Source organism: Podarcis bocagei (genome assembly GCF_964188305.1).
Source record: "Podarcis bocagei genome assembly, chromosome: 13".
Classification (NCBI taxonomy): Eukaryota; Metazoa; Chordata; class Lepidosauria; order Squamata; family Lacertidae; genus Podarcis; species Podarcis bocagei.
The window spans coordinates 43,327,559-43,349,356 of record NC_138138.1 but is presented as its reverse complement, the minus strand read 5'-3'; the positions used below and the strand labels follow the sequence as shown (position 1 = coordinate 43,349,356).

The window sequence follows — 21,798 nt, the reverse complement described above, 5'->3', positions numbered from 1 at the left end:
CAGACTGCACAAAAGGTAACAATTGCATGTGTGGCCCCCCAGCAAAGAAGATGGCCCTCAGGCTGCGGGGGGCGGGGAGATTCCCCATCTCTAACCTCCAGGGTCCCTCTTGGTTAGGTCTTGGGTTGCTCAAGTAAGCCCATCCACAAATCACACCTTAGTTTTCCGAAAGGAAGAAGGTACATTGCACCCCCCTTTTTCTATTCACGCAACAGCTTCTGCGGCCTAGGACAGAAAACACCACAGGAACTTCTAAACAAAAACGAAAGCATTTATTCTGGTTCGAATTAGTTTCCCATCAAATGTCCACTGAGATTCAAGCAACCCTGGTAATCTTCCCACAATGTCTATGTATCCGGCTGTTTATTGCCTTCAGGAGACATGGCTTCCATGCAGAGAAAAGGGGTGGTCAGTCACGCCAAGTCACCTCCACTTCGTCGGTGCGATACCTGCGGAAAGGTGGGAAAAGGCCAGACTGAGACTGCATTCAGGAAGCACTTTGTTCTGTCTTCCCAACTTTCCCTTACCTGTAAAAAAAATTTCATGTTATGGTTCCCTACCATTGAGGGCAGGGCTGGCAACAAAAATAAGGTTCCGCCATCTCCGTTTGGTAGCTGCTGAAGCAACATTGGAGCTTTACTTTCCTGCAGTACAGCTTGCAGCAGGCCTCGCCTGAGATCTGCACTCAAGATACCCTCCCCCACCTCACAAAACAAGGCACAGTCACCTCTGTGTAATCCACGAATCCTGAAGCGCAGTGATTTGCCCGGATCGGAACATCTCCCAGCCAGCTTGTGCAATCATGGCCCCATTGTCAATACAGAACCTGGATGGAAAACGGGCAGAGAAGAATAATGGTTAAAGGGGTGTTGAGGTGGTGTCAGCGATGCTGGAACTTCTGGGCTCACTCCTCGCTTGGAGTTTTACTGCCTCTGTATTAATAAAACAATAAGCTGTGGGGTGGGCCACACGTCCACAAAATGCAAATATGACATTTAGGCGCTTCAAGATAAAGCTCAATGCAGTATCATTCACAGTGCAAGTTCCCTTATCTTGCGGTACGAATATAACATCTGCAGTGGAAGAGTAAACTCTTGTCTCAGTCAAGGCCCAGGTGAATAGAATCAAACTTGCTCAGCCTGTAATTTGCATATCTGACAACGTGGGCCCACAAAAGCTTTCAAAAATAAGGCTTGAAGATGCCATGAGATTCTTGGTTGCTTTTGCTGCAAAAGACTTTTTAACAAAAGGGCGCAGCTGCCTCTCTGCTTAACCATGTTTATGAATCGGGGAAAACAGCTTTGGAAAACCATTCTGCTGCAGACTCATGAGAGCCTAAATCTGGGAGGGTCTTGGAATGGAAGCAGGCAGGTGGAAGCTCACCTTTCATCCGTAGCAAAGAGTTTTGCTCCTCTTTCCTTGCACATGACTCCCATCATCTCCTGCAGCCGCTCATTACCTGGAGAGGAATGCAAACAGACAACATGCCAGAAAAATGTATTTTCGGCACCAGCCCACCTCTGAGGGAAGAACCTAACTCAGGCATAGGCAAACTTAGCCCTCCAGATGTTTTGAGAATACAATTCCCATCATCCATGACCACTGGTCCTGTTAGCTAGGGGTGATGGGAGTTGTAGTCCCAAAACATCTGGAGGGCAGAGTTTGCCTATGCCTGATCTAACAGGTGGGTGGGTGGGTCTCAGTCTTGGCTGTCTATAGCAGCCAAGGCTAGATACCTAGCCTTCTTCAAGATCAGGATAGTGTTCTTGAACTTTGGGTCTTGTTGAACTACAACTCCCATCATCCACAGCCAGTTTAGCCAACGGTCAAGGATGATGGGAGTTGTAGTCCACCAACATCTGTGGAACCAAGGTTAAAGAACACTGCCCTGGTGGACACAGGTAGTTTGGATTTTGTTTCCACAGAACAGTTGTGGGTATAAAATGAGGAACATAAGAAGAGTCTACTGACCAGGCCAATACCCCATCTAGCCCAGCATCCTGGTCTCAAAGTGGCCAAACTTCGTGGGAAGCCCACAAGCAGGACCTGAGGACAAAAAGCCCTCTCCCCACCTGTAATTCCTAGCAACTAGTATTTAGAGTCATATACTGCCTCTGGCTGTGGAGAAAGAACATAGTTATTGTGTCTAGTAGTCATTGATAGCCTTATCCTCTGTGAATTTGCCTAATTCTCTTTTTAAAGACGTCCAAGTTGGTGTCCATCTTAGATCGGAAATGGTAACTTGAGTTGAGACACATATGTGGAAATCTCCAAATTAGAAAGGGCTGAGCGAGAGTTTTTAAAGAAGCGTGTGTTGCTGGATGAAACACAGGTGAGAAAATTAAGGATTTTGAAAAGACGGAAACGGTGGGGAAGCAATTAGATGTGACACCGGAGGCTGAAAACAGAGGGTCCCAGCTCAGTTTTGAGAGCATACTGGGAGCGATGAGAAAGCACTGGGGAGGGAGGGGGAGCTAAGCAGATGGAGCAACTGTGTAGGTCAAATTGCTCTGAGGACTTGTTTGGGGAAGGAGAATTCAGAACGCGAACAGGGCAGCGGTTTCAGCCATTCACACCACACTTGCTTGGTGACACCTACAGCCAACGCCACCCACGATCAGTGCCTCACGAGAACCTGTGTGCGCCATGGCCCGTTCCGTTATCTCCACCAGCATAGCAAACAGAGTCTCCTGGTGGGCAGAGAGAAACCAAAACAGACAAAACAATTACGAAGGCATCCATTTTTGAGTCTCGCGTGTAGGCCACAGGTTGAGCCCCGGGCCCTGGATTTATGTGGGCATCATAATTAGGCGCCCACAGCCACAGTGGGTGCCCTTGCCCACCCACTGGTCCCACCCTCTTCCATCTCTGGGCACAAAGTGTGTCACCCTCTCCTGCCTGCCCTGATGGGTAAGGAGAGGAACCAGGCCCCTCATAGTTGCTAAGCAACCACTAAAGAGGCCTGTCGCCTCTTTCTTGGTTGACCTGGAAGAAGCTGATACCCTAAGTTGGTCTAGAAAGCACTATTGTTGCTCGTTCCTCCTCAAATCGGACTGAAAATCAGCCGCTCAGGAGGATGGACCAGAAATGCTTTTGCCCAACAGTGGGTGGCCTTGAAAGGGCCACAAGCTCAGCAGTAGAGCATCCCAGGTTCAGTTCCCATAATCTCCAGACAGGACTGTGAGAGATCTCCTACGTGAAACCCTGGAGAGCATCAATACCTGTCCTTGTAGACAATAATAATGATTATTATTATTTATTATTTATACCCCCGCCCTTCTGGCTGGTTTCCCCAGCTGCTCTGGGCGGCTTCCAACAGAACACTAAAAAACAATAACCTATTAAACATTAAAAGCTTCCCTAAACAGGGCTGCATTCAGATGTCTTCTCAAAGTCTGGTAGTTGTTTTTCTCTTTGACATCTGGTGGGAGGGCATTCCACAGGGTGGGTGCCACTACCGAGAAGGCCCTCTGCCTTGTTCCCTGTAACTTGGCGTCTTGCAGCAAGGGAACCGCCAGAAGGCCCTCGGCGCTGGACCTCAGTGTCTGGGCAGAATAATGGGGGTGGAGACTGGGCCGAGGCCATTGAGCTAGATGCACCAATGGTCTGACTCAAGCAACTTCCTATGCTCATATGACAACCCTAGAGGCGGCATATCAACCCCATCCTAGGCCTTGGTCTGGTTAGTTCCTCACCTGTAGGGAGAAGCAGAGGTCCTCTGGAGTACATTCTTTTGCAGCTAGCATCCTATGAGCCACTTCCTGTGCAGAGAGAGGAAGAGAAGGGGGAATGAAGAAGGGTTGCCACCGTTTTTGCTGGGAAGGCTGCTGTGCAGCTACAAGCAGGCACAAGCTCGACCCATTCTCCTGCCTTGAAGTCAGACTAAAGTTTGAAATAAGTCCCATGCCTGTCATCCAGCATTCAAGGGCAGAGGAAACCCCAACACAGAGAGAGAAAGGTGATATGGAAGATAACAAGATTTAACCTTACCTCTATATGGGATAAGATCCCAGAGAATGACACATCCATGCCTTTCACTGTATAGGGGAGTTCCACCAGCCTTTGGCCCCTGTGTAGGACGCAGAATGTGTCAAGTCCCCCTCTCACAACCCAAGGCTGTTTTATAGGTGTCCAGTCCCCTTAGAATCCAGTTTGTTTGTGTCCGTTTTTTAAAAAATACACCACAATGCGCTAGGCCTCATTAAAATTGTGGGGAAAGGCATCCAATACGTGCACCTTGGGACAAATTTATACAATTGTCTGTGACAGGAAAGAAGTGGTATGTGTGTTATATTTTTAATGCATAAAATGAGTCTTCCCAAGATTATAGCTAGGCACTGGGCAACCTAAAACCTTGCTGATGAGAAATATACACAGTGGGGGTATCATAGGGATTTTCCTGCCACGAATAATCTTGTGAACTCACATTTTTTATTATTATTTACTTGTACAATAAATTTTATATTATGTTAAATCGTTGTTATTCATTATTTTGCTTTTTAAGTATATCGTTCTTATAATCATCACACTTTCCTTCTACAAGATGCCATAACAAGGCAGAAGAGTCATGTCCCCCATTTCAGGGTCTCGCCAGCTGCCACACTCGGAGGACTTTCAGCATCCTCTTCTGCAGTGCCCCCCCCCCCCCGAGTGAGGACGTGGTTCTCCTGTCCTCCTCAGAGTCTGGGAATGACTGCCTCTGTAGCTTCTGCTACTCTGCAGTCACGCAGGTGCACAAGACTGCAGAACTGGCCACAGGGCCCTTGAAGGGTTGCAGGCAGTCCTCCCCAGGGACGTAGAACCACTGAATGAGAAGACTCTGCCTGCCTCGTGGTAACTTAGGACCTTTGCTGGGAGAGTATCTTCCATACCTCAGCCACAACAAGGCTCACTGGGAGCTGTCCAGGGTCCTGATCTGCTGGGCCTTTACCTGACTTGCCTAGACTTGAAGAGACTAGAAGAAGTGCTGGTAATTGTGACTACTTCCCCTGTGGGGGTCCCGATCCCCAGCAGAACAGGGTCTAGGTCCCTGCCCTGCAATCTGTAATCTCAGCTTTGCTTAGTAAAATTTATTATATATATATAAATTTCGCACATTGCATATAAAAGGCTGAAAATGGGGAATATAGTTATTTGTTGAAAGCTCAGGAAGCCCCCCAAAAGCCTGTTAGGACGGACTTTTAGCAACTGGGGCTCAATCCCAATTTGGGATGTGCCCCAAACAGGACACTTTTCCTTTTGCATTTCCTGAATTCTGGGTGTAGATCAAACTATTACTGAACAACTTTCTCTGAAGCCAGGATGGGATTGAGAATGAAACAGAAAACCCAGTGCAACTCATGCAGCTAGTGAAAAATTTAACATGTTTGCACAAAATGTGTGTATGTCTTTTTTTCTTTTTTCTTTTACCATTACTCACTTCTTGGCCATCTGTTCAATGTTGTAGCCCGGGCTGGGATCGTTTGAGATCTAAGTCGAGAGAGGCAACACAGCTGTCAGAACTCTATACGGCCTCGTAAGGCACCATCACCCTTCCCATCACACAGAACCAGCCAGATCGACCATTGGAGAGCCATTTGGCTATGTACAATACTCATCCCGTGAGAGCAGCCCTACCAAATGAGAGTTCCGCCTGCTGAGCGACAGTCAGAGAAAGGTGGAGAGGGATAGAAATTGCACACGAGGAGAAACAGGGAAGCTATCACTTGGCTCTCGCCTTCCATTTTCTGCATCTCTGGCAGCTAATGTTCCTTCTCTGCCCCCTTCCAAGTCATAAGGAAAATCAGCCACCAAGTTGAAGGAGGAGGAGAGATAGAGAAGGGAAAAGTAAACAGGAGAGAAGCAGCTAATTATTTCTCCATCACTTTGTGTGTCACTTCTATCCCAACCCCTCTCAGTCTCAGGCAGGTAATGTAATGGGCCCAGGCGGGGGGGACGGGGACTGGCCTGCTCTTATTTATTTATTACAATTATATACCACGTTTTCCTTGAAGAAGAGTTTGGATTTGATATCCTGTTTATCACTACCCGAAGGAGTCTCAAAGTGGCTAACAATCTCCTTTTCCCTTCCTCCCCCACACTCTGTGAGGTGAGTGAGGCTGAGAGACTTCAGAGAAGTGTGACTAGCCCAAGGTCACCCAGCAGCTGCATGTGGAGCAGCAGGGAAGCGAACCTGGTTCACCAGATTACAAGTCCACCGCTCTTAACCACTACACTACACTGGTGGTGAACAACTTTCTCCTCTTCCCCATTTTATCTGTAGTTGTCTCTAGGGCTGGGCGGTATATCAATATATCATTCAAAACCGGCTTGAAGACCATATAGTGATATTGGTTTCATAATTTTTGACCTGGCGATATATCGCGAATCCTATGTGTGTGCTGTGCAAAAATCATGATGCGGCAAAAACCAGGAAGCTAGACAGTGCCTCTACGTAGCTTCATCCTCATTTCAGACATGGTGACGTATCAGGATACTGCGGTGTTTAACTGGTGACATATCGCGATGTCAAAAACCAGGTATCGCCCAGTCCTAGTTGTCTCTCCTTTCAATTGCTCACCTTCAACACCCGAGCAAAGCGGTCGAGGCAGTTCCCTACGGCGATGTCGATGGTTTCTCCAAATATACGATATCGGTGCTCAGAATACGCAATAACCTGAGTGTGGGGTGGAGAGGAGAGGAGGAAGAGACGCTGCTCAGGATACCTCCAGACCATACGTCTAAAGCACACTCAGAGAGCGTGCAGCATAACACCTTAAGTGCTGAACTAGGGTTGAAATCTCCAAGCAATGGGTTGGGATGCCAGCCAGCCAATACAAAAGATGAAATAAATTAAGAGGGGGAAGAGCTTGGGGTGGGGGGAGACACCTATATTTTTCCTCCACTGTCAGAGGAGAGAGAACCAATGAAGAGCCTTTCTGGATCAGGCCAAGGGCTCATCTCCCAGCATCCTCTTCCCACAGTGGCTAAACAGTTGCCCATGATGGGAACCCCCAAGACAGACCTGAGCCCAAGAGCCCTCTCCCTGCCTGCAGTTTCCAGAAAGATACTGCCTCCTACAATGTAAGTAGAGCAAAGCCATCCGAGTTGATAGCTTTGTGGGACTACAAATCCCATCATCCATGACCACAGGCCATGCTGGCTGATGGAAACTGGAGAACATCAACAACATCTGGAAGGCCACAAGTTGCCCTCTCCTTGCTGCAGCGTTCAAAACACAGCAAGACACGGGACGGAGAACTGTGGAAAGGGCAGGAAATATATATTTCACCCCCCAAAAGGGCTAAAGGGTTCACCGAAGAGCACCCAAGTACAAAACTCTGAATACCAGCTGCTGGGAATCACACCTGGGGAGAGCTGCTGTTGCGTTTGGGTCTTCCTTGTGGACTTCCCTGAGGCACCTGGTTGGCCACTGTGAGAACAAGATCTTACCTGCGTGTTTCCACCGCTGACGTACAACACAGTTGGGTTCTGGGCACCAGTTATCAGCCGCCCCATCTCGATGTGCCCCACGCAGTGATTCACCCCCAGCAGAGGCTTCCCCCACAGCTGGGCCACCGTCCGTGCCACAACTGCTACAGTCACCAATGGGGCACCCATGCCTGGACCTGGATAAGGGAGGGGGAAAAATGTTTAAGGCCAACAGGACCGGATGGAATTTGCCTTTCTCACATCCTAATCATGACTGTGCTTTCCTCATTACTCTTCGTTGTTTCCGTCCAAGAACTATTCGTGTTATTATCATAAAACTGCCACCTTATCATAAAATATCAAGGTGGGATACAATAGAAAATGTGGCCCTCCAGGCTTCTATCTCTGGCCCTCAGACCTCTGCTCAGGCCCTGCCCCCTCATTGGCCCTGCCCCACACCAGCTCAAGGGCTTTCGCCTGGCTGAAATGTTTCCTTGAACTGTGGTAATGCTGCCTCTTGTTTCCTGAGTGCAGAGAGATGAATTTGAAGAAACCTCCAACCTGGTCTTCAAGGTCACCCGTCTGTTAAGTCTCCTTGAGGAATCCAAAATGGCGGCTGCCCAAGCAAGAATTTAGTGAGGGACTCACCCTTGGTGAAAGCCACAGCATCAATGTCCTGCGGCTTCAGCCCAGCCTCCTGCAGGGCCTCCTGCAGCACGTCAAGGATACAAGCCCGATGGTGGCATGCAGTGTCACTTGGCAAGAAACCTGGAATGTGGAGGAAGGAAAAAGGCATCAGGACAGGGAGACATGGAAAGCTGAAGGCAGATCTCTTAAGGAGGGCCGCGCAAACTCAGTGTATATTGCCTGTCTTTTCTCTGTCAACACTCCTCTGCACACCCACCAGAAACCCAAATTGTGTATCAAGAGAAAGTATTACGCAAATCTTTGTAGAACTCAGAATGGCAAGGGAGAAGTGTACTCAGGGCTGTCTCTGTGTACGCTGAGATTCTGCAGCAGCAGATAATTCAAATCCTGAAGATTGCAGCTTTTTTTTTAAAAAAAACACCAACAGCAGCCATGTTCCTAAACCTTACGATAGAGAAGCTATGCTTGAAAATGCAGAAGCCAAAGTGACAGTCAAATACTGCCCTGCCCCTAACTAGCAAAACATGAATTAATAATGCTAAAGAAAGCTGGAATTATGCAAAATATAATTCCAGAACGGCCAAAAAGAAAGAAAGAGCAACTCACTCAAAGTTGGTCAATTCACATCTCCTTTCTTTTCTTTTCTTTAAAAAGTATTTTTATTAAGCAATTTCAACATAACAAATTATCAAACCACATAATCACATGCATTCTCCCCCCCCCCCCACTTCCATCCCTCCCTCCCCCAACCAACCAGGAACTTCCCTCAGCTCCTCTCACATATTATTCTCTGCATGTTGTAAAATTATACATATCCTTGCCTTGTCTATCTATCATGTTGTCAACTTTCAATTCCCATCTCATGCATGGGTTCTGGCTTGGTGTAGGATTTGGACGAAGCAGAAAATGTGACATTCCTTCAGTGCAGGGTACATGCACCCCAGGGAACACAGGGCGGAGGAATCAAGTGGTAGAACGGCTACACTCACCCTGCCCCGGAGGGGTGACATATGTTCGCCGAGGGTTGCTCAGCACCTCTCCATCCTGCACGATCCCCACTCCAATCTTGTTGGCGCTGCCCTCAAAGCCTATCACCACAGGCATAGCATCCTGGAAAGCCAGAGAGAGAGAAAGAGAGAGAGAGAATTTTTACTTTGTTGCAAAGAGGCACCATGTTGCCTCCAACCCACCAGAGGCAGTTTTAGGGTAGCATGACCAGTTTGGCTGCACTGGGCAGCGCACTGCAAGGGGCACCACAACAGAGCACATGAGGCATGTGCCGAATTTTAATGTTGCACAGGGCGCCATAGAAATTTGAGAGCCAAAGTCTGCCACTATGAAGAAAACAAGAGTAGAATCACAAATACATATCAAAACCATCACCATCCCCTGCCCCCCGTTTCCCACTTCTCCCTTCCCTGCCCTACCTGGTAATTTATTTATTTATTGCATTTACACCCTTGTGCAAATTAATTGAAACAAACAATGCAGTTTATTGTACAAAACTCACATATACATAACTCACATATACGTACATTAGTAACGGATATGACCTCCGCTATTTTTAAGCAGCATTTGAACACGGTTTGGCATGGAGTCTACTAGCTTCGAACAGTCACTGTTGATTTTTGGATCCCTGTACCACACTTGAATCAGCGCCTGAATGAGCTTCTCCATAGTCATACAGCCTACAGCACAGAGGCGACTTTTGCATATACCCCACAAATTCTCAATGGGATTTACGTCCAGGGAATTCCCTGGCCAATCAAGTACAGTGGTACCTCGGGTTACATATGCTTCAGGATACATTCGCTTCAGGTTACAGACTCCGCTAACCCAGAAATAGTACCTCGGGTTAAGAACTTTACCTCAGGATGAGAACAGAAATTGTGCTCTGGCGGCACGGCAGCAGCGGGAGGCCCCGTTAGCTAAAGTGGTGCTTCAGGTTAAGAACAGTTTCAGGTTAAGAACGGACCTCCGGAACGAATTAAGTACTTAACCCGAGGTACCACTGTATGTACCTGTATTTGCTGCTCTGTCATGAATTTCTTCACCACTTTCGATGAGTGACAGGGGGCTAGGTCCTGCTGCAATATCCCAGTACCGTCAGGATACCTCTTTTCCAGCTCTGTATAATTCTCTTCTATTGGCTGCAGGCTTCTGACACCATAATGATCAACTGACTTTCCGTGTTTGTTCTGAGTACAGGATTACGAGTAAGATAGAAAACATGCTTTGTTTCAATTAATTTGAACAAGGGTGTATATCCCATCTGCAAGGAGCTCAAGCTGGTGTGCCTGATTCTCCTGCTCCTCATTTAATCCTCACAGTAACCCTGCGAGGTAGGCCAGGCTGAGAGATGGTGACAGACTCAAGGTCATACAGTGAACTTCATGCCAGAACCCTGATCTTTAGGTCCTTGTCTGACACTCTAAACAACACATCACACTGGCTCTCCATGCTGTTATAATAAACATACAGTAATAGCCATTTAGTTGACAGGCAGATATGCCTGTCCACTTTTTTGCCACTCTGGTGGGCATGTGCAAGAAGGTGGCTAAAGAGCACGTGCTTGACATTTGTCTGACCTCATAGAATCATAGAGTTGGAAGAGACCACAAGGGCCATCGAGTCCAACCCCCTGCCAAGCAGGAAACCCCATCAGAGCACTCCTGACATATGATTGTCAAGCCTCTGCTTAAAGACCTCCAAAGAAGGAGACTCCACCACACTCCTTGGCAGCAAATTCCACTGTCGAACAGCTCTTACTGTCAGGAAGTTCTTCCTAATGTTTAGGTGGAATCCTCTTTCTTGAGAGTTTTCTCTCTCTATCTCTCTACCTGAGAGTTTTCTCTCTCTATCCAAGATTTAGCTCAGGCTTTAGTTCCACTGGGAGAAAAAACAGGGCAGTTCCAGCTCTGGCTACCAGGTTTTAATCAGGTCGTTGACAAAAAAGAGGGTATTCAGGATGGTGTAGGTTTTCCAAACTCCGACCAGGTTGAAAGGGCTGAGCCAGTTTAGCCTGGAGAAAATTAAGAGATGTTGGCAGCTGCCTTCCAAACATCTGAAGATGGAGCAGACTTGTTCTCTGTTGCTCTAGTGGTCAGAACTAGAATAAATAGGTAGAAACCGCAGAGATTTGGGCAAATTTTTTATGGGAAACTTATTAACTGCAAGGGCTCTTCTACGGTGAAGCAGAGTGCCTCGGCAGGTGGCTGTGGACTACAACTTCCATCATCCCTCACTGCTAGCTGCACTGGTTAGGGCTGATGGGAGTTGGAGTCCAATAGACTGTGCGCTGTTGGGTTAACCCCTTTCAAGGACCTGAAATGAAGGGTTCTCGCCTTGATCTCGTCTCCCATCTGCGGGAGAGTTATTGCACGTGTGAATCGGGGACCTCTGGGGGCCCTGCCTCCTCCTACTAGCGTTGCGGAGCATTTGCTTAGCGTAGCGCACTGGGAGCTGCGAAGAAGAGGAGCAAAGGAAATAGCCAGAGGCGGGCTTACAATCTCTTCCCCCCAGTTCAGAGGGTTGCGATGGGCTCCACGTGGGTTCTCTGTCTCCCCGCTTCCGTGTCTTTGCCCTGATCCAAGTTTGCAGCTGCAGAAACTCAAGACTGCGAGATGATGATGATGATGATGATGATGAGAGGAAGAACCGGGGGCGGGAATTGGAGGGGGAAAGGCGGGGGGGGGGGAGAGAAACTCGGGAGAAATTTAAACTGCAGCGCCTCCTCCTCTTTGATTATAGGCAACGAAAAGGAGGCAGAGAATCTAGAGATAGAAAAAGGCAATCAACCCTTGACTTCTGGTTTTCATTCGGCCACCTCAATATGCGGAGAGAACTCAAGCATAGGCATTTTAATAACAAATTTTAAAAAGCATTGCTTCTCTTTAAGAGCCTTGCTGGATTAGACCCAGCGCCACATTCTTATAATCTCAGAAGGCAGCGAGATGCCAACCCTTGGCATGAACGCATGGCTCTCTCTCTCTCTCCACCTGCGAGTCCTAGCCACTCACTGGTATTCAGAGCCATGCTGCCTCCGGCAGTGAAACATGATCATCTTTTTTTTAATCCTGTACAAACTCTCCCGCCACCCCTGATTTATTTTATTTAGCGTTGGCCGGCCCCACCACAGTTCAACTGAGAACCTAAGGTGTTGGTATAACTCCAGTAAAACTTGTGACTCCCCTTTGGGGCGGAGGCTGCCCGGAGAGAGTCCAGCTACGTCATCAGCCACCGAACTTCTTCTACTCCCTCTCCACGTGACACCCTGTATGATTCTTTAACCCCTTCATGCCACTACTCTCCATACCCTTTCCTCCATCAAAGCCGAGGCAATCTCCCCTCTCGCTTTCATAATTAGAGCCCCGCCCTCTCAGGCCCTTTTCAGCAGCCTGTGTCACGTGATACAAATCCACTCCACGTGCTGCTCTCCCGGGCTCTCCATTCTCCTGGCGCGCGTGCGAGCTCTGCAGTCTCCGCCTTTGTCTCTGGGGAGCGGAGGGATCCTGGTGCGGTAAGAACAGGAGGAGAAATAATGGGAAATAATAATTATTTTATTAATTGTATGATTTATACAGAAGCGAAGGGGGAAGCCGGTCTTCTGTCTTTGCAGAGGGAGGGTGTATTGATAAGGTAGTTTTCCCTCCCCGCTTCTTGTTCCCTCTTCTCCCTGGAAGGCCTTTAAAGGTGCCCTTAAAAGTTGTGCGGCAGGTGAAATCTCAGCTGGTGCAGATTTCGTTGTAGTTGCATGGCAGGGGGTGGAGAACCTACAAACAAGTGGTGCATATGCAATCGTAGTTGCATAGCAGGTAAAAATCCAGTTGGTGCAGAATTCATCGTGGTTGCATGACAGGTAAAAATCGAACTGGTTCAGGCCCCCACTATTGCATATTGCTAAGACTTGAATTGGGACACGGGTGGCGCTGTGGGCTAAAACACAGAGCCTAGGACTTGCCGATCAGAAGGTCAGCGGTTCAAATCCCCGCGACGGGGTGAGCTCCTATTGTTCAGTCCCAGCTCCTGCCAACCTAGCGGTTCAAAAGCAAATCACAGTGCAAGTAGATAAATAGGTACCGCTTCGGAGGGAAGGTAAACGGCGTTTCCATGTGCTGCTCTGGTTTGCCAGAAGCGGCTTAGTCATGCTGGCCACATGACCCGGAAGCTGTACGCCGGCTCCCTCGGCCAATAAAGTGAAATGAGCACCGCAACCCCAGAGTCGGCCACGGCTGGACCTAATGGTCAGGGGTCCCTTTACCTTTATCTTGACTTGAATTGACTAGAAGCTTAATCCAGTCTAGTGTCTATGCCTCCTCATATATTTCTGTGCTCTGGGCAGCTGTAGCACAGAGTGGTGAGGTCTTGTCAGCACACTGTCATTTGATCTGGGGGAATGATCATAATTAGCTAAAAATGAGCGGATATTTGTGGAGCAAAAAGACACTTTGCTGGGTGGAAAGTCGCCCATTCAGTGTTTTCAGAGTGGCATTATTAGGGACTAATTATTTAATAATAATAATAATAATAATAATAATAATAATAATAATAATAATAATTATTATTATTAATTATTAGGGGATTCGTCTTAAGAAGAGCCTGCTGGATCAGGCCAAAGGCCCATCCAGTATCCTGTTCTCATAGTAGCCAGCCAGAGATGTATGGGAAGCCCACAAGCAAGGCTTGAATGCCAACAGCACTCTCTCCCCACTTGTGATTTCTGGCAAATGGTATTCAGAGGCAGAACACAGCCATCTCATCTTTATCCTCCGTGAATTTGCCTAATCTTTTAAAGCCACCAAAGTCAATGGGGCTTATGGCACTGAAGGTGCCTGTTTGGAGGACATTTGGGAGTGTTGACCATCATGATCCTTCCTCCCCAGGAGACAACGTTGCTGTTCAATAGCCTGCTTCGGGCGAGGTTGCGCTGCCAGCTGCCTGGGGTAGGATCCAGCTGGGCACCTAAGATGCCAAAACGGGGCAAGAAGAAGGAAGGTGAAGCCCTTCCTGAGGAGAAGGAGGAAGTGGCAGGTCAGTGTCTTCAGTCTTGGCAATAAAGATGGATTTGAATATGGATGGAGCTTATATGACACTTGAGATAGATATTTTTAGGACTCGCCCTGTTCTTGTGGCTGTAATTTGTTTTAAACTTTTTAATGTATATATTTTTAATGCTGTAACCTGCTTTGGCACTATTTTTGTGGGGCATGGATAAGAAATTAAATTATTATTTTTACTACTATTACTAACAATAATCTTTCAGATGTTTTTTGTGTCGTAGTCTTTCTCTCAAACCTGCTACAAGGTGGGGAATTGAGTGAACTTGGAGGGCTGGATCCAGAACTAACCCAAACTCTGTGAGACATTTTTGATAGGTGGGTGGATTTCCTGATGGCATCAGGTGATTGACAGTTGCAAGCCTCAAAGAGCAGGCAGGCTTACCTTCGATTTTAGTGCTGTGGGCCCATCTTTCAATGAGATGTCACTACAGTGGTACCTCGGGTTACATACGCTTCAGGTTACACACTCCGCTAACCCAGAAATAGTGCTTCAGGTTAAGAACTTTGCTTCAGGATAAGAACAGAAATTGGGCTCTGGCGGCAGCAGGAGGCCCCATTAGCTCAAGTGGTGCTTCAGGTTGAGAACAGTTTCAGGTTAAGAACGGATCTCCGGAGCGAATTAAGTACTTAACCCGAGGTACCACTGTATCTTTCAATGTAACTAGCCTTCCCCACAGTGTTAATGTGAATATAAGATCTTGGGATGGGGAGACTGCCTTGAACTCTGTGAAGGAAATGTATTAATGAAGCAAGTAATCCATTTTATTATTTATAAATGTAATAAATAATATTGCATGCCCAGCGGATAGTATACTGCTTCGTAGCTGAGTAGGAATTTGAACAATGGTCTCCTAGGTTCTGGCTCAACCCCCTAACCAACACACTGGCTCGTAATCCTACGTTGCTAGCCCGGGAGTTACATAAAACCGCTTCCCTGATGGAGGTGTTCCTCTGCCCCAGTCTTGGTTCCTGTGTGGCATCTTTATATGTGTGTTTGTTTGTGTAAATGAATGAATGAATGACACACCTGCTTGGATCCAGTCTTGCAAATAAATCCACAGAACTAACCAGCCTGCCTCCCCGCCCAATCCACTAGGCTACATGCCTACACTGACAATATTCATATATGGACAAAAGAGAAAAAGAAAATCTGATGCTTATAAACCACCACTATCTAGTTGCTAGGGACGTGGGTGGTGCTGGGGTTAAACTAGGACTTGCTGATCAGAAGGTCGGCGGTTCGAATTCCCACGACGGGGTGAGCTCCCGTTGCTCGGTCCCTGCTCCTGCCAACCTAGCAGTTCGAAAGGACGTCAAAGTGCAAGTAGATAAATAGGTACCACTCCAGAGGGAAGGTAAATGGTGTTTCCACACGCTGCTCTGGTTCGCCAGAAGCGGCTTAGTCATGCTGGCCACATGACCTGTACGCCGGTTCCCGTGGCCAATAAAGCGAGATGAGCGCCGCAACCCCAGAGTCAGCCACGACTGGACCTAATGGTCAGGGGTCCCTTTACCTTTACCTAGTTGCTTGGAGGAAAATGTTTGCTAGATGAAATCAGGCAAGTAGGTCTTTGCAAACCTTACATGGATCCTCAATGTTTCTCGTGACTGATGGAAAAGCGAATTGTTTCTTACTCTTCACTCTTTATTCTTGCCAGAACCAGAGCCTAAGAAGGCTAAGAAAGGTGGGGCGAAAGCTGAGAAGGAGGCCGATGGTCCCATCCTGTACCAAGACCCCCCTGACAAACTCGCCTCTCCCAGTGGCAAGAAATACACCTTGAAGGTCACCTCCTGGAATGTTGACGGGATCCGAGCCTGGTTTAAGAAGAAGGGGCTGGAGGTAAGGCATAAGAATAGGCTCAACCGGTAGAGGCTGACCCCTGAGGGGGAATGGGGGGGGCACTGCCCAGCTAACCCCAGCCTGCCCTCAGCCCCATCTGCCCTGCCTTCCTGCTTGCATCCTGTTCTCCCAGCTTCTTCCACTCCATCTCAAGTCTTGCCCCCTGGAGACAAAATGAGAATTGAATTGGCCAGGCCTCTACTTGACTGGCCATTCCCCTGCTTTATGGGCTCCCTGCCTTCCACCCTCCCAGAATATGACCTGGGATCCATATATCCCATGACTGTTCATAGATCTTGCCCCCCCCCCAACCTCCATGAATTTTTTGATTCCATTTCAAAGAGGCCGTCGTCGTCACGTCTCGTGGTGTGTGAATTCCACAGATTGGTTCTGGGTTCCATGAAGGAGTCCTTCTGTTTGCGTGTCCTGGATTTGACGCCAATTAATTTATTCGGGTGACTCCTCCTGAATGCAAGTAATGGTGTGGGATGTGTGTCTTCCCCCTCCCATGTGCCTCCCTTCTCTCTCTGTACTTTATTTTGAGCATAATTTTGTAAAAATCTTATCTTGAGTCTCTTTAGCGATTTCCCCCACCCCAATATCTAAAGTAGAAAAAGCCTCACATGGTGTAGTTCAGGAGTGGGGAACTTGTGGTCCTTCAGTTGTTGCTGGACTCCAAATCCCATCAGCCCCAGCCATCATGGTATGATGGGAATTGGAGTCCCAGACCTGGAGGGCCACATTTGAGCTACGTTGGAGGAAAGCCTCTGCCTGGCAGTTTGTGTCCTTCCCTGCTCCCCTTCCACCTTCGTTACAGCCGTTTCCCCTGAGTTGCGCTTCACCATGGCTACCCATCGGGTTAAATGTTTCCTTGGAGATGATGTAGTCCCTCAAGGGAGAGTTGCATTCCTACCCTTTCATGGAGAAGCAATTAGGAGCCAGTGGTATGGCAACCAGACGTCCTTCTGGGTAAACCGGGGAATCCCCCTGGGACTGCAGGAAGCAAAAGCAACTGAGCCTGTGAAGGCCAACAACCAGGGCAATCTATTTGTAGCCTACCTTTCCTCTGCTTCTGAGGGAAGAGTTGAGCCACAGTGAGGCCTTCTCTATCGCAGGCCGATAGACTGGGACTAAAGCAACCTTTTGCTCTTCCTCTCCCAGAACAGACTTCTCATTAGCGATGTAGGAGTGCGAGTGAGGGCTGCAACAAAATGCTGCTGTACGGAATGCTCCCATTCTGGGTGCCAGCCAGTCATGCCCTGTTGCAGGGTGCTCCATTCCGTTCTCCCATCTGGCTTTCTTTGTCATCTACCCCGCCCCCTTCAAATACTCAGCATTCCTTTGCATGTTCAGACTTAATTGGACTAGGGGTTTTTTTTTTGTTTTATAGGGATGTTCTTCCTCCTTACGTTTTTGCTCCCCTAAAGATTATTTGCAAATATTGGGGATCCCCATATCTTGCTTGATGCTCCTCTCGTTTCTGTGTGGTGCTGTTTTGGTACATAAGAGCCAAGGAATTTGGGAACGGTGATGGCTATTGGTATGTGTCCGTTGTACTCCATAATGTCAGTGATGACCGGCAGGGGTTTTCCAGGTTTCAGACATAGGTCTTCTTCCAGCCATTCTTTGAGATGTTGGGGAAGCATGTTGAAGACAGCATATAAGTGAATAAATACACTTTCTTCCCCGTTTTATCATCACAGTGCTGCTGTGAGGGAGTTTTTGCCTGAGACGAAACAATTAATCCACAATCAGCAAGCTTTGTATCTGGGTGTAGATTTGAACCGAGGTCTCTCTGGTCCTAAAGTTGACCCTACTACTACTACAGTTGTACCTTGGTTGACGAACACCTTGTGACTCGAATGCTTTGGCTCCCAAACGCCGCAAACCTGGAAGTGAGTGTTCGGTTTGCAAACGTTCTTTGGAATCCGAAGATCCGACGCAGCGTCTGTAGCTTCTGATTGGCTGCAGAAAGCCGCATCTTGGTTTCCAAATGTTTTGAAAGTCCAGCGGGACTTGCGGAACGGATTCTGACCGACTTCCGAGATAGGACTGTACTACTACACCACACTAAAGCTCAGCCGGTAGAGCATGAGGCTCTGAATGTCACGATCGTGGGTTCGAGCCCCACACTGGGCAAAAGATCCCTGCATCCCCGGGGGTTGGACTAGATGACCCTCATAGTCCCTTCCAAGTCTACAGTTCTATGACTCTAGGAATCCCTTCAGTGCGTAGCTAGTTTCATCAGCAACCTAACCCAGTCCCCTCTCTGTCTGCTCCCCACCCTGCTAAATCCCGTTTTTCTTTATTGTGAGAAGATGGGAGACCTGACCTAAAGCCATCTCTCCCCACAGTGGGTGTGTGAGGAGAAGCCGGACATACTCTGCCTCCAAGAGACAAAATGTGCCGAAAAACAGCTGCCGGCCGAGATCCGGGATCTGGCTGACTATCCCCATAAGTACTGGGCCTGCTCTGACGACAAGGAAGGCTACAGTGGGGTGGCCCTCCTCTCCAAGGCCAAGCCTGTCGATGTCACCTATGGTATCGGTAAGACTTCTGAAACCCCATGACTAAATGGAGGTGGGGACTCTCTGCCCAGGGGGCTGAATGTGGCCCTCCAGGCCCCTTGTCTGGCCCTCAGAACTCTCACCAGGTCTTGCCTCTCTTGTCTTCACGCCTCAAGTGTTTTTATGTGTCCTTGAACTCTGATGGCTTCCGCTTGTCCAGATGGAGGATAGAGAGGAACGTGTGTAGAAACTGTGTGAATGTAAAGTTTGTACGAGTTACTTCACCCACTTTCCCCTCTGGCCTCCCCCACCACCAGCATGTGGCCCCTGAAAAGTTGTCCAGGCAGAAATGTGGCCCAAGGGCTAATAAAGGCCCCTCACCCCTAAACTACACTGTCCTCTGCCGCAAATCTCTCCTGTTTTGTCTGAAAGTCTTATGTTTCTTTTGCTTTTGAACAGTGCCCTTTATCTTACAGCTAGCATGGACAATGGACAAGAATCATGGGCACTGTAGTCCAAAACATCAGGATTTTTACAATTTTCGCTGTATATCAGTTTGGGACAATGGGTCGACTCTCGGGTCTTGTATATTCCCTGGCGAGGTGCTTTGAAAAGAGCTCTGTAGACAAAGGAAAAAAAGGTCACCTGGCGACAGCTGGTGTGGCGTAATGGTTAGAGTGTTGGGCTATGACCTGGGAGAACAGGGTTTGAATCCCCACTCTGCCTTGTAGCTCGCTAGGTGACCTTGGGCCAGCCACCGTCTCTCCACCGGTGTACGTAAGTGTAAGAAAAGGGGTACCGTATTTTTCGCCCTATAGGACGCACTTTTTCCCCTCCAAAAATGAAGGGGAAATGTGTGTGCGTCCTATGGGGCAAATGCAGGCTTTCACTGAAGCCTGGAAAGCGAGAGGGGTCGGTGCGCACCGACCCCTCTGGCTCTCCAGGCTTCAGGAGAGCCGCAGCACCAGCCCCACAAGGTCGGGGAACAGCGGGGAGGCGGAACGCCGCCATCCCGCTGTCTCCCGATGTGGTTTGGAGGCTGATGGTGGGGAGACGCGTGCTTCTCTCCGCCACCAGCCTCGCAAGCTCCAGGGACAGCTTGGAGGCGCAACGCGTCTTCCCGCTGTCCCCGGACCTGGTCTGCAGGCGGGTGGCGGGGAGAAGATCGCTTCTCCCTGCTGCCAGCCCCACAAGCGCCTGGGGGGGAAATAATTCCCCCCCCTTTATTTCCCCCCAAAAAAATTTGGTGCGTCCTATGGGCCGGTACGTCCTATGGGGCGAAAAATACGGTATATAAATCAAAACATTGTAACTCAAACTTGGCCAACAAGGCCTGGGGGAGACCTAGGTTCCCCACCAGATCCAGTTGCCCCTTCTGCTACTCCCGTAACCAGCGACCGTTTCCGTTCTCTGCCCCCCTGCAGGCGAGGAGGAGCATGACAAGGAAGGCCGGGTGATCACGGCTGAGTTTCCCTCCTACTTCCTGGTGACGGCCTATGTCCCCAACGCGGGCCGGGGCCTGGTGCGACTGGAGTACCGCCAGCGCTGGGACATGGCCTTCCGCTCCTACCTGCAAGGCCTGGCCGCCCGCAAGCCCCTCGTCCTCTGCGGGGACCTCAATGTGGCCCACCAGGAGATCGATCTGAAGAACCCCAAGGGCAACAAGAAGAACGCCGGCTTCACCCCCGAGGAGCGGGAGGGTTTCGGCAAGCTGCTGGAGGCCGGCTTTGCCGACACGTTCCGCCACCTCTACCCCGACACCCCCTATGCCTACACCTTCTGGACCTACATGATGAACGCCCGGGCCAAGAATGTGGGCTGGCGGCTCGACTACTTTGTGGTCTCCAAAGACCTGCTGGAGAACGTCTGCGACAGCAAGATCCGATCCACGGCCCTGGGCAGCGACCACTGCCCCATCACCCTGTACCTGGCTGTGTGATGGAGAGTTAAGGGGATGGAGGGCGGTTACTAACATGGGTCCTCTGATAATTGCAGCTTGAGCCGAGAGGTGGATAGAGAGACCCAGCCCTAGAAAGTCCTGCTTGTGGGATTTGATATCATGTTCTTTCAGTATGCCAGGGGTCGCCAACATGGTGCCATCCAGATGTCTTGCTCTTGGGAAGTGCAATCCACAACATCTAGAGAGCATTATGGTGGCAAACTCTGGCCTATGTTCATGCCCACTCTTCTCTAGTGGGGGCTTCAAATTTCTCTGTTATTTCTTTGTTCACAGTAAGGTATCTGCACTGGGTTGCCTGCTCCTGATCTGGGAGACCGCCTCTTTTGCAATTCCGCCTCTCCCCAAGGATGGTTTTGGGCTTGTGAAATGGTGCAGTGCGCTGGGGGAATCCAGTGCTGCGGAAGTTCCTGCACCCTTTCCCTCCCTCCCCCCCCCCCCTTGCAAGTCAGCAGGGTCCCGTTTTCCACTCTAGAGCAGATGGGAGGGAAGAGGCGGGAGATGCAGGATAAGCCATATGGTGTCTTTCTGACTCAGGGCTGTGAAATGTGAGGTTGGTATCGCTGGTTCAGCAGCTGGCAACCCTTGTGCGATGTGGTTCTCGAAAGTGGAAGTTTCTCTGGTATTTAGGAAAAGCTGGAGTTTTCTCTCCATCAACCTGACGCTGTTTTCCATCTCCTTTGGCCTCTAACTGTCCATCCTCCATCCCTTATTTTTCTACCTAGCAGCTACCAGTTTTCTCCTTACAAAAGACTGCCCCCCTCCTCTAGGCAGCAATGGTGCTCCGAGACAACAGATTTAACTCTTCTGGAAAGTGTATTAAACTTTCCTTTATATATATATAAAATGTGAATTTCTACAGCTCTCCTGGTTATTTTTGCGGCATTATTCTCAAGGGTGGAGGGGCAGCAGAGGTGAATGGGCACTGCCACACCAACCCTCAGCCTGCCTTCCCACTTCCAGCCAGCCCAAGGGGTCACCTGACCTGTCAGCTTTCTCTGCTTTAGTCTCTGTTACCCCTTGTGTCACTCAATAGGGGAGAGGATGGGGACATTGGGACAGGCTCCACCTAGTGTTTGGCTCCCACCCTCTGTTCCAATGGGCTTCAGCCATTATGGTTGGAGTATGAGCGATGGTCTTCCTCCCTGCACCCTGCTAAAGACTGTTTACTTCATTTTTATCCTGTCAATCTTCCAGAATCACAGGAATTACTTTCCCCATCTGTTGGATCCTCCAAGAAACCTATGAGGGAGACCTCTGGCAACGACTGACTCATGGCCATCCAGTGACTATCAAACTCAAATGAAGATTTAAACGCAGCTCTCCCTAACACAAGGGTAGCCAACGTGGCGCCCTCAGTTCAGATATTCTTGATCT

General features: G+C 48.9%; 2 protein-coding genes across 5 annotated transcripts; one reads left to right on the top strand and one right to left on the bottom strand.

Annotated features, from left to right (window-relative positions):
• Window positions 1-250: 250 nt before the first annotated feature.
• OSGEP (O-sialoglycoprotein endopeptidase) lies at window positions 251-11,756 on the bottom strand. Of its 2 annotated transcripts, none has more exons than XM_081165936.1 (12): window positions 11,565-11,756; window positions 9,048-9,168; window positions 8,059-8,178; window positions 7,432-7,607; window positions 6,560-6,655; window positions 5,420-5,469; window positions 3,991-4,069; window positions 3,696-3,761; window positions 2,600-2,690; window positions 1,384-1,459; window positions 728-826; window positions 251-449 (listed from the first exon to the last, which is right to left on the bottom strand). In XM_081165936.1, the coding sequence occupies exons 2-12, from the start codon at window positions 9,160-9,162 to the stop codon at window positions 410-412; spliced, it is 1,008 nt and encodes a 335-aa protein (XP_081022062.1). In that variant the 5' UTR covers window positions 9,163-9,168; window positions 11,565-11,756; the 3' UTR covers window positions 251-409. The 2 variants fall into 2 exon arrangements, with proteins under 2 accessions (XP_081022062.1, XP_081022063.1); XM_081165937.1 differs by lacking the exon at window positions 11,565-11,756 and adding an exon at window positions 10,080-10,203.
• A 673-nt stretch (window positions 11,757-12,429) lies between these two features.
• APEX1 (apurinic/apyrimidinic endodeoxyribonuclease 1) lies at window positions 12,430-21,282 on the top strand. Of its 3 annotated transcripts, none has more exons than XM_081165941.1 (5): window positions 12,430-12,577; window positions 13,941-14,088; window positions 15,776-15,957; window positions 18,312-18,504; window positions 19,889-21,282. In XM_081165941.1, the coding sequence occupies exons 2-5, from the start codon at window positions 14,025-14,027 to the stop codon at window positions 20,401-20,403; spliced, it is 954 nt and encodes a 317-aa protein (XP_081022067.1). In that variant the 5' UTR covers window positions 12,430-12,577; window positions 13,941-14,024; the 3' UTR covers window positions 20,404-21,282. The 3 variants fall into 3 exon arrangements, with proteins under 3 accessions (XP_081022067.1, XP_081022065.1, XP_081022066.1); XM_081165939.1 differs by lacking the exon at window positions 12,430-12,577 and adding an exon at window positions 12,612-12,872; XM_081165940.1 differs by lacking the exon at window positions 12,430-12,577 and adding an exon at window positions 12,897-12,916.
• Window positions 21,283-21,798: the final 516 nt, after the last annotated feature.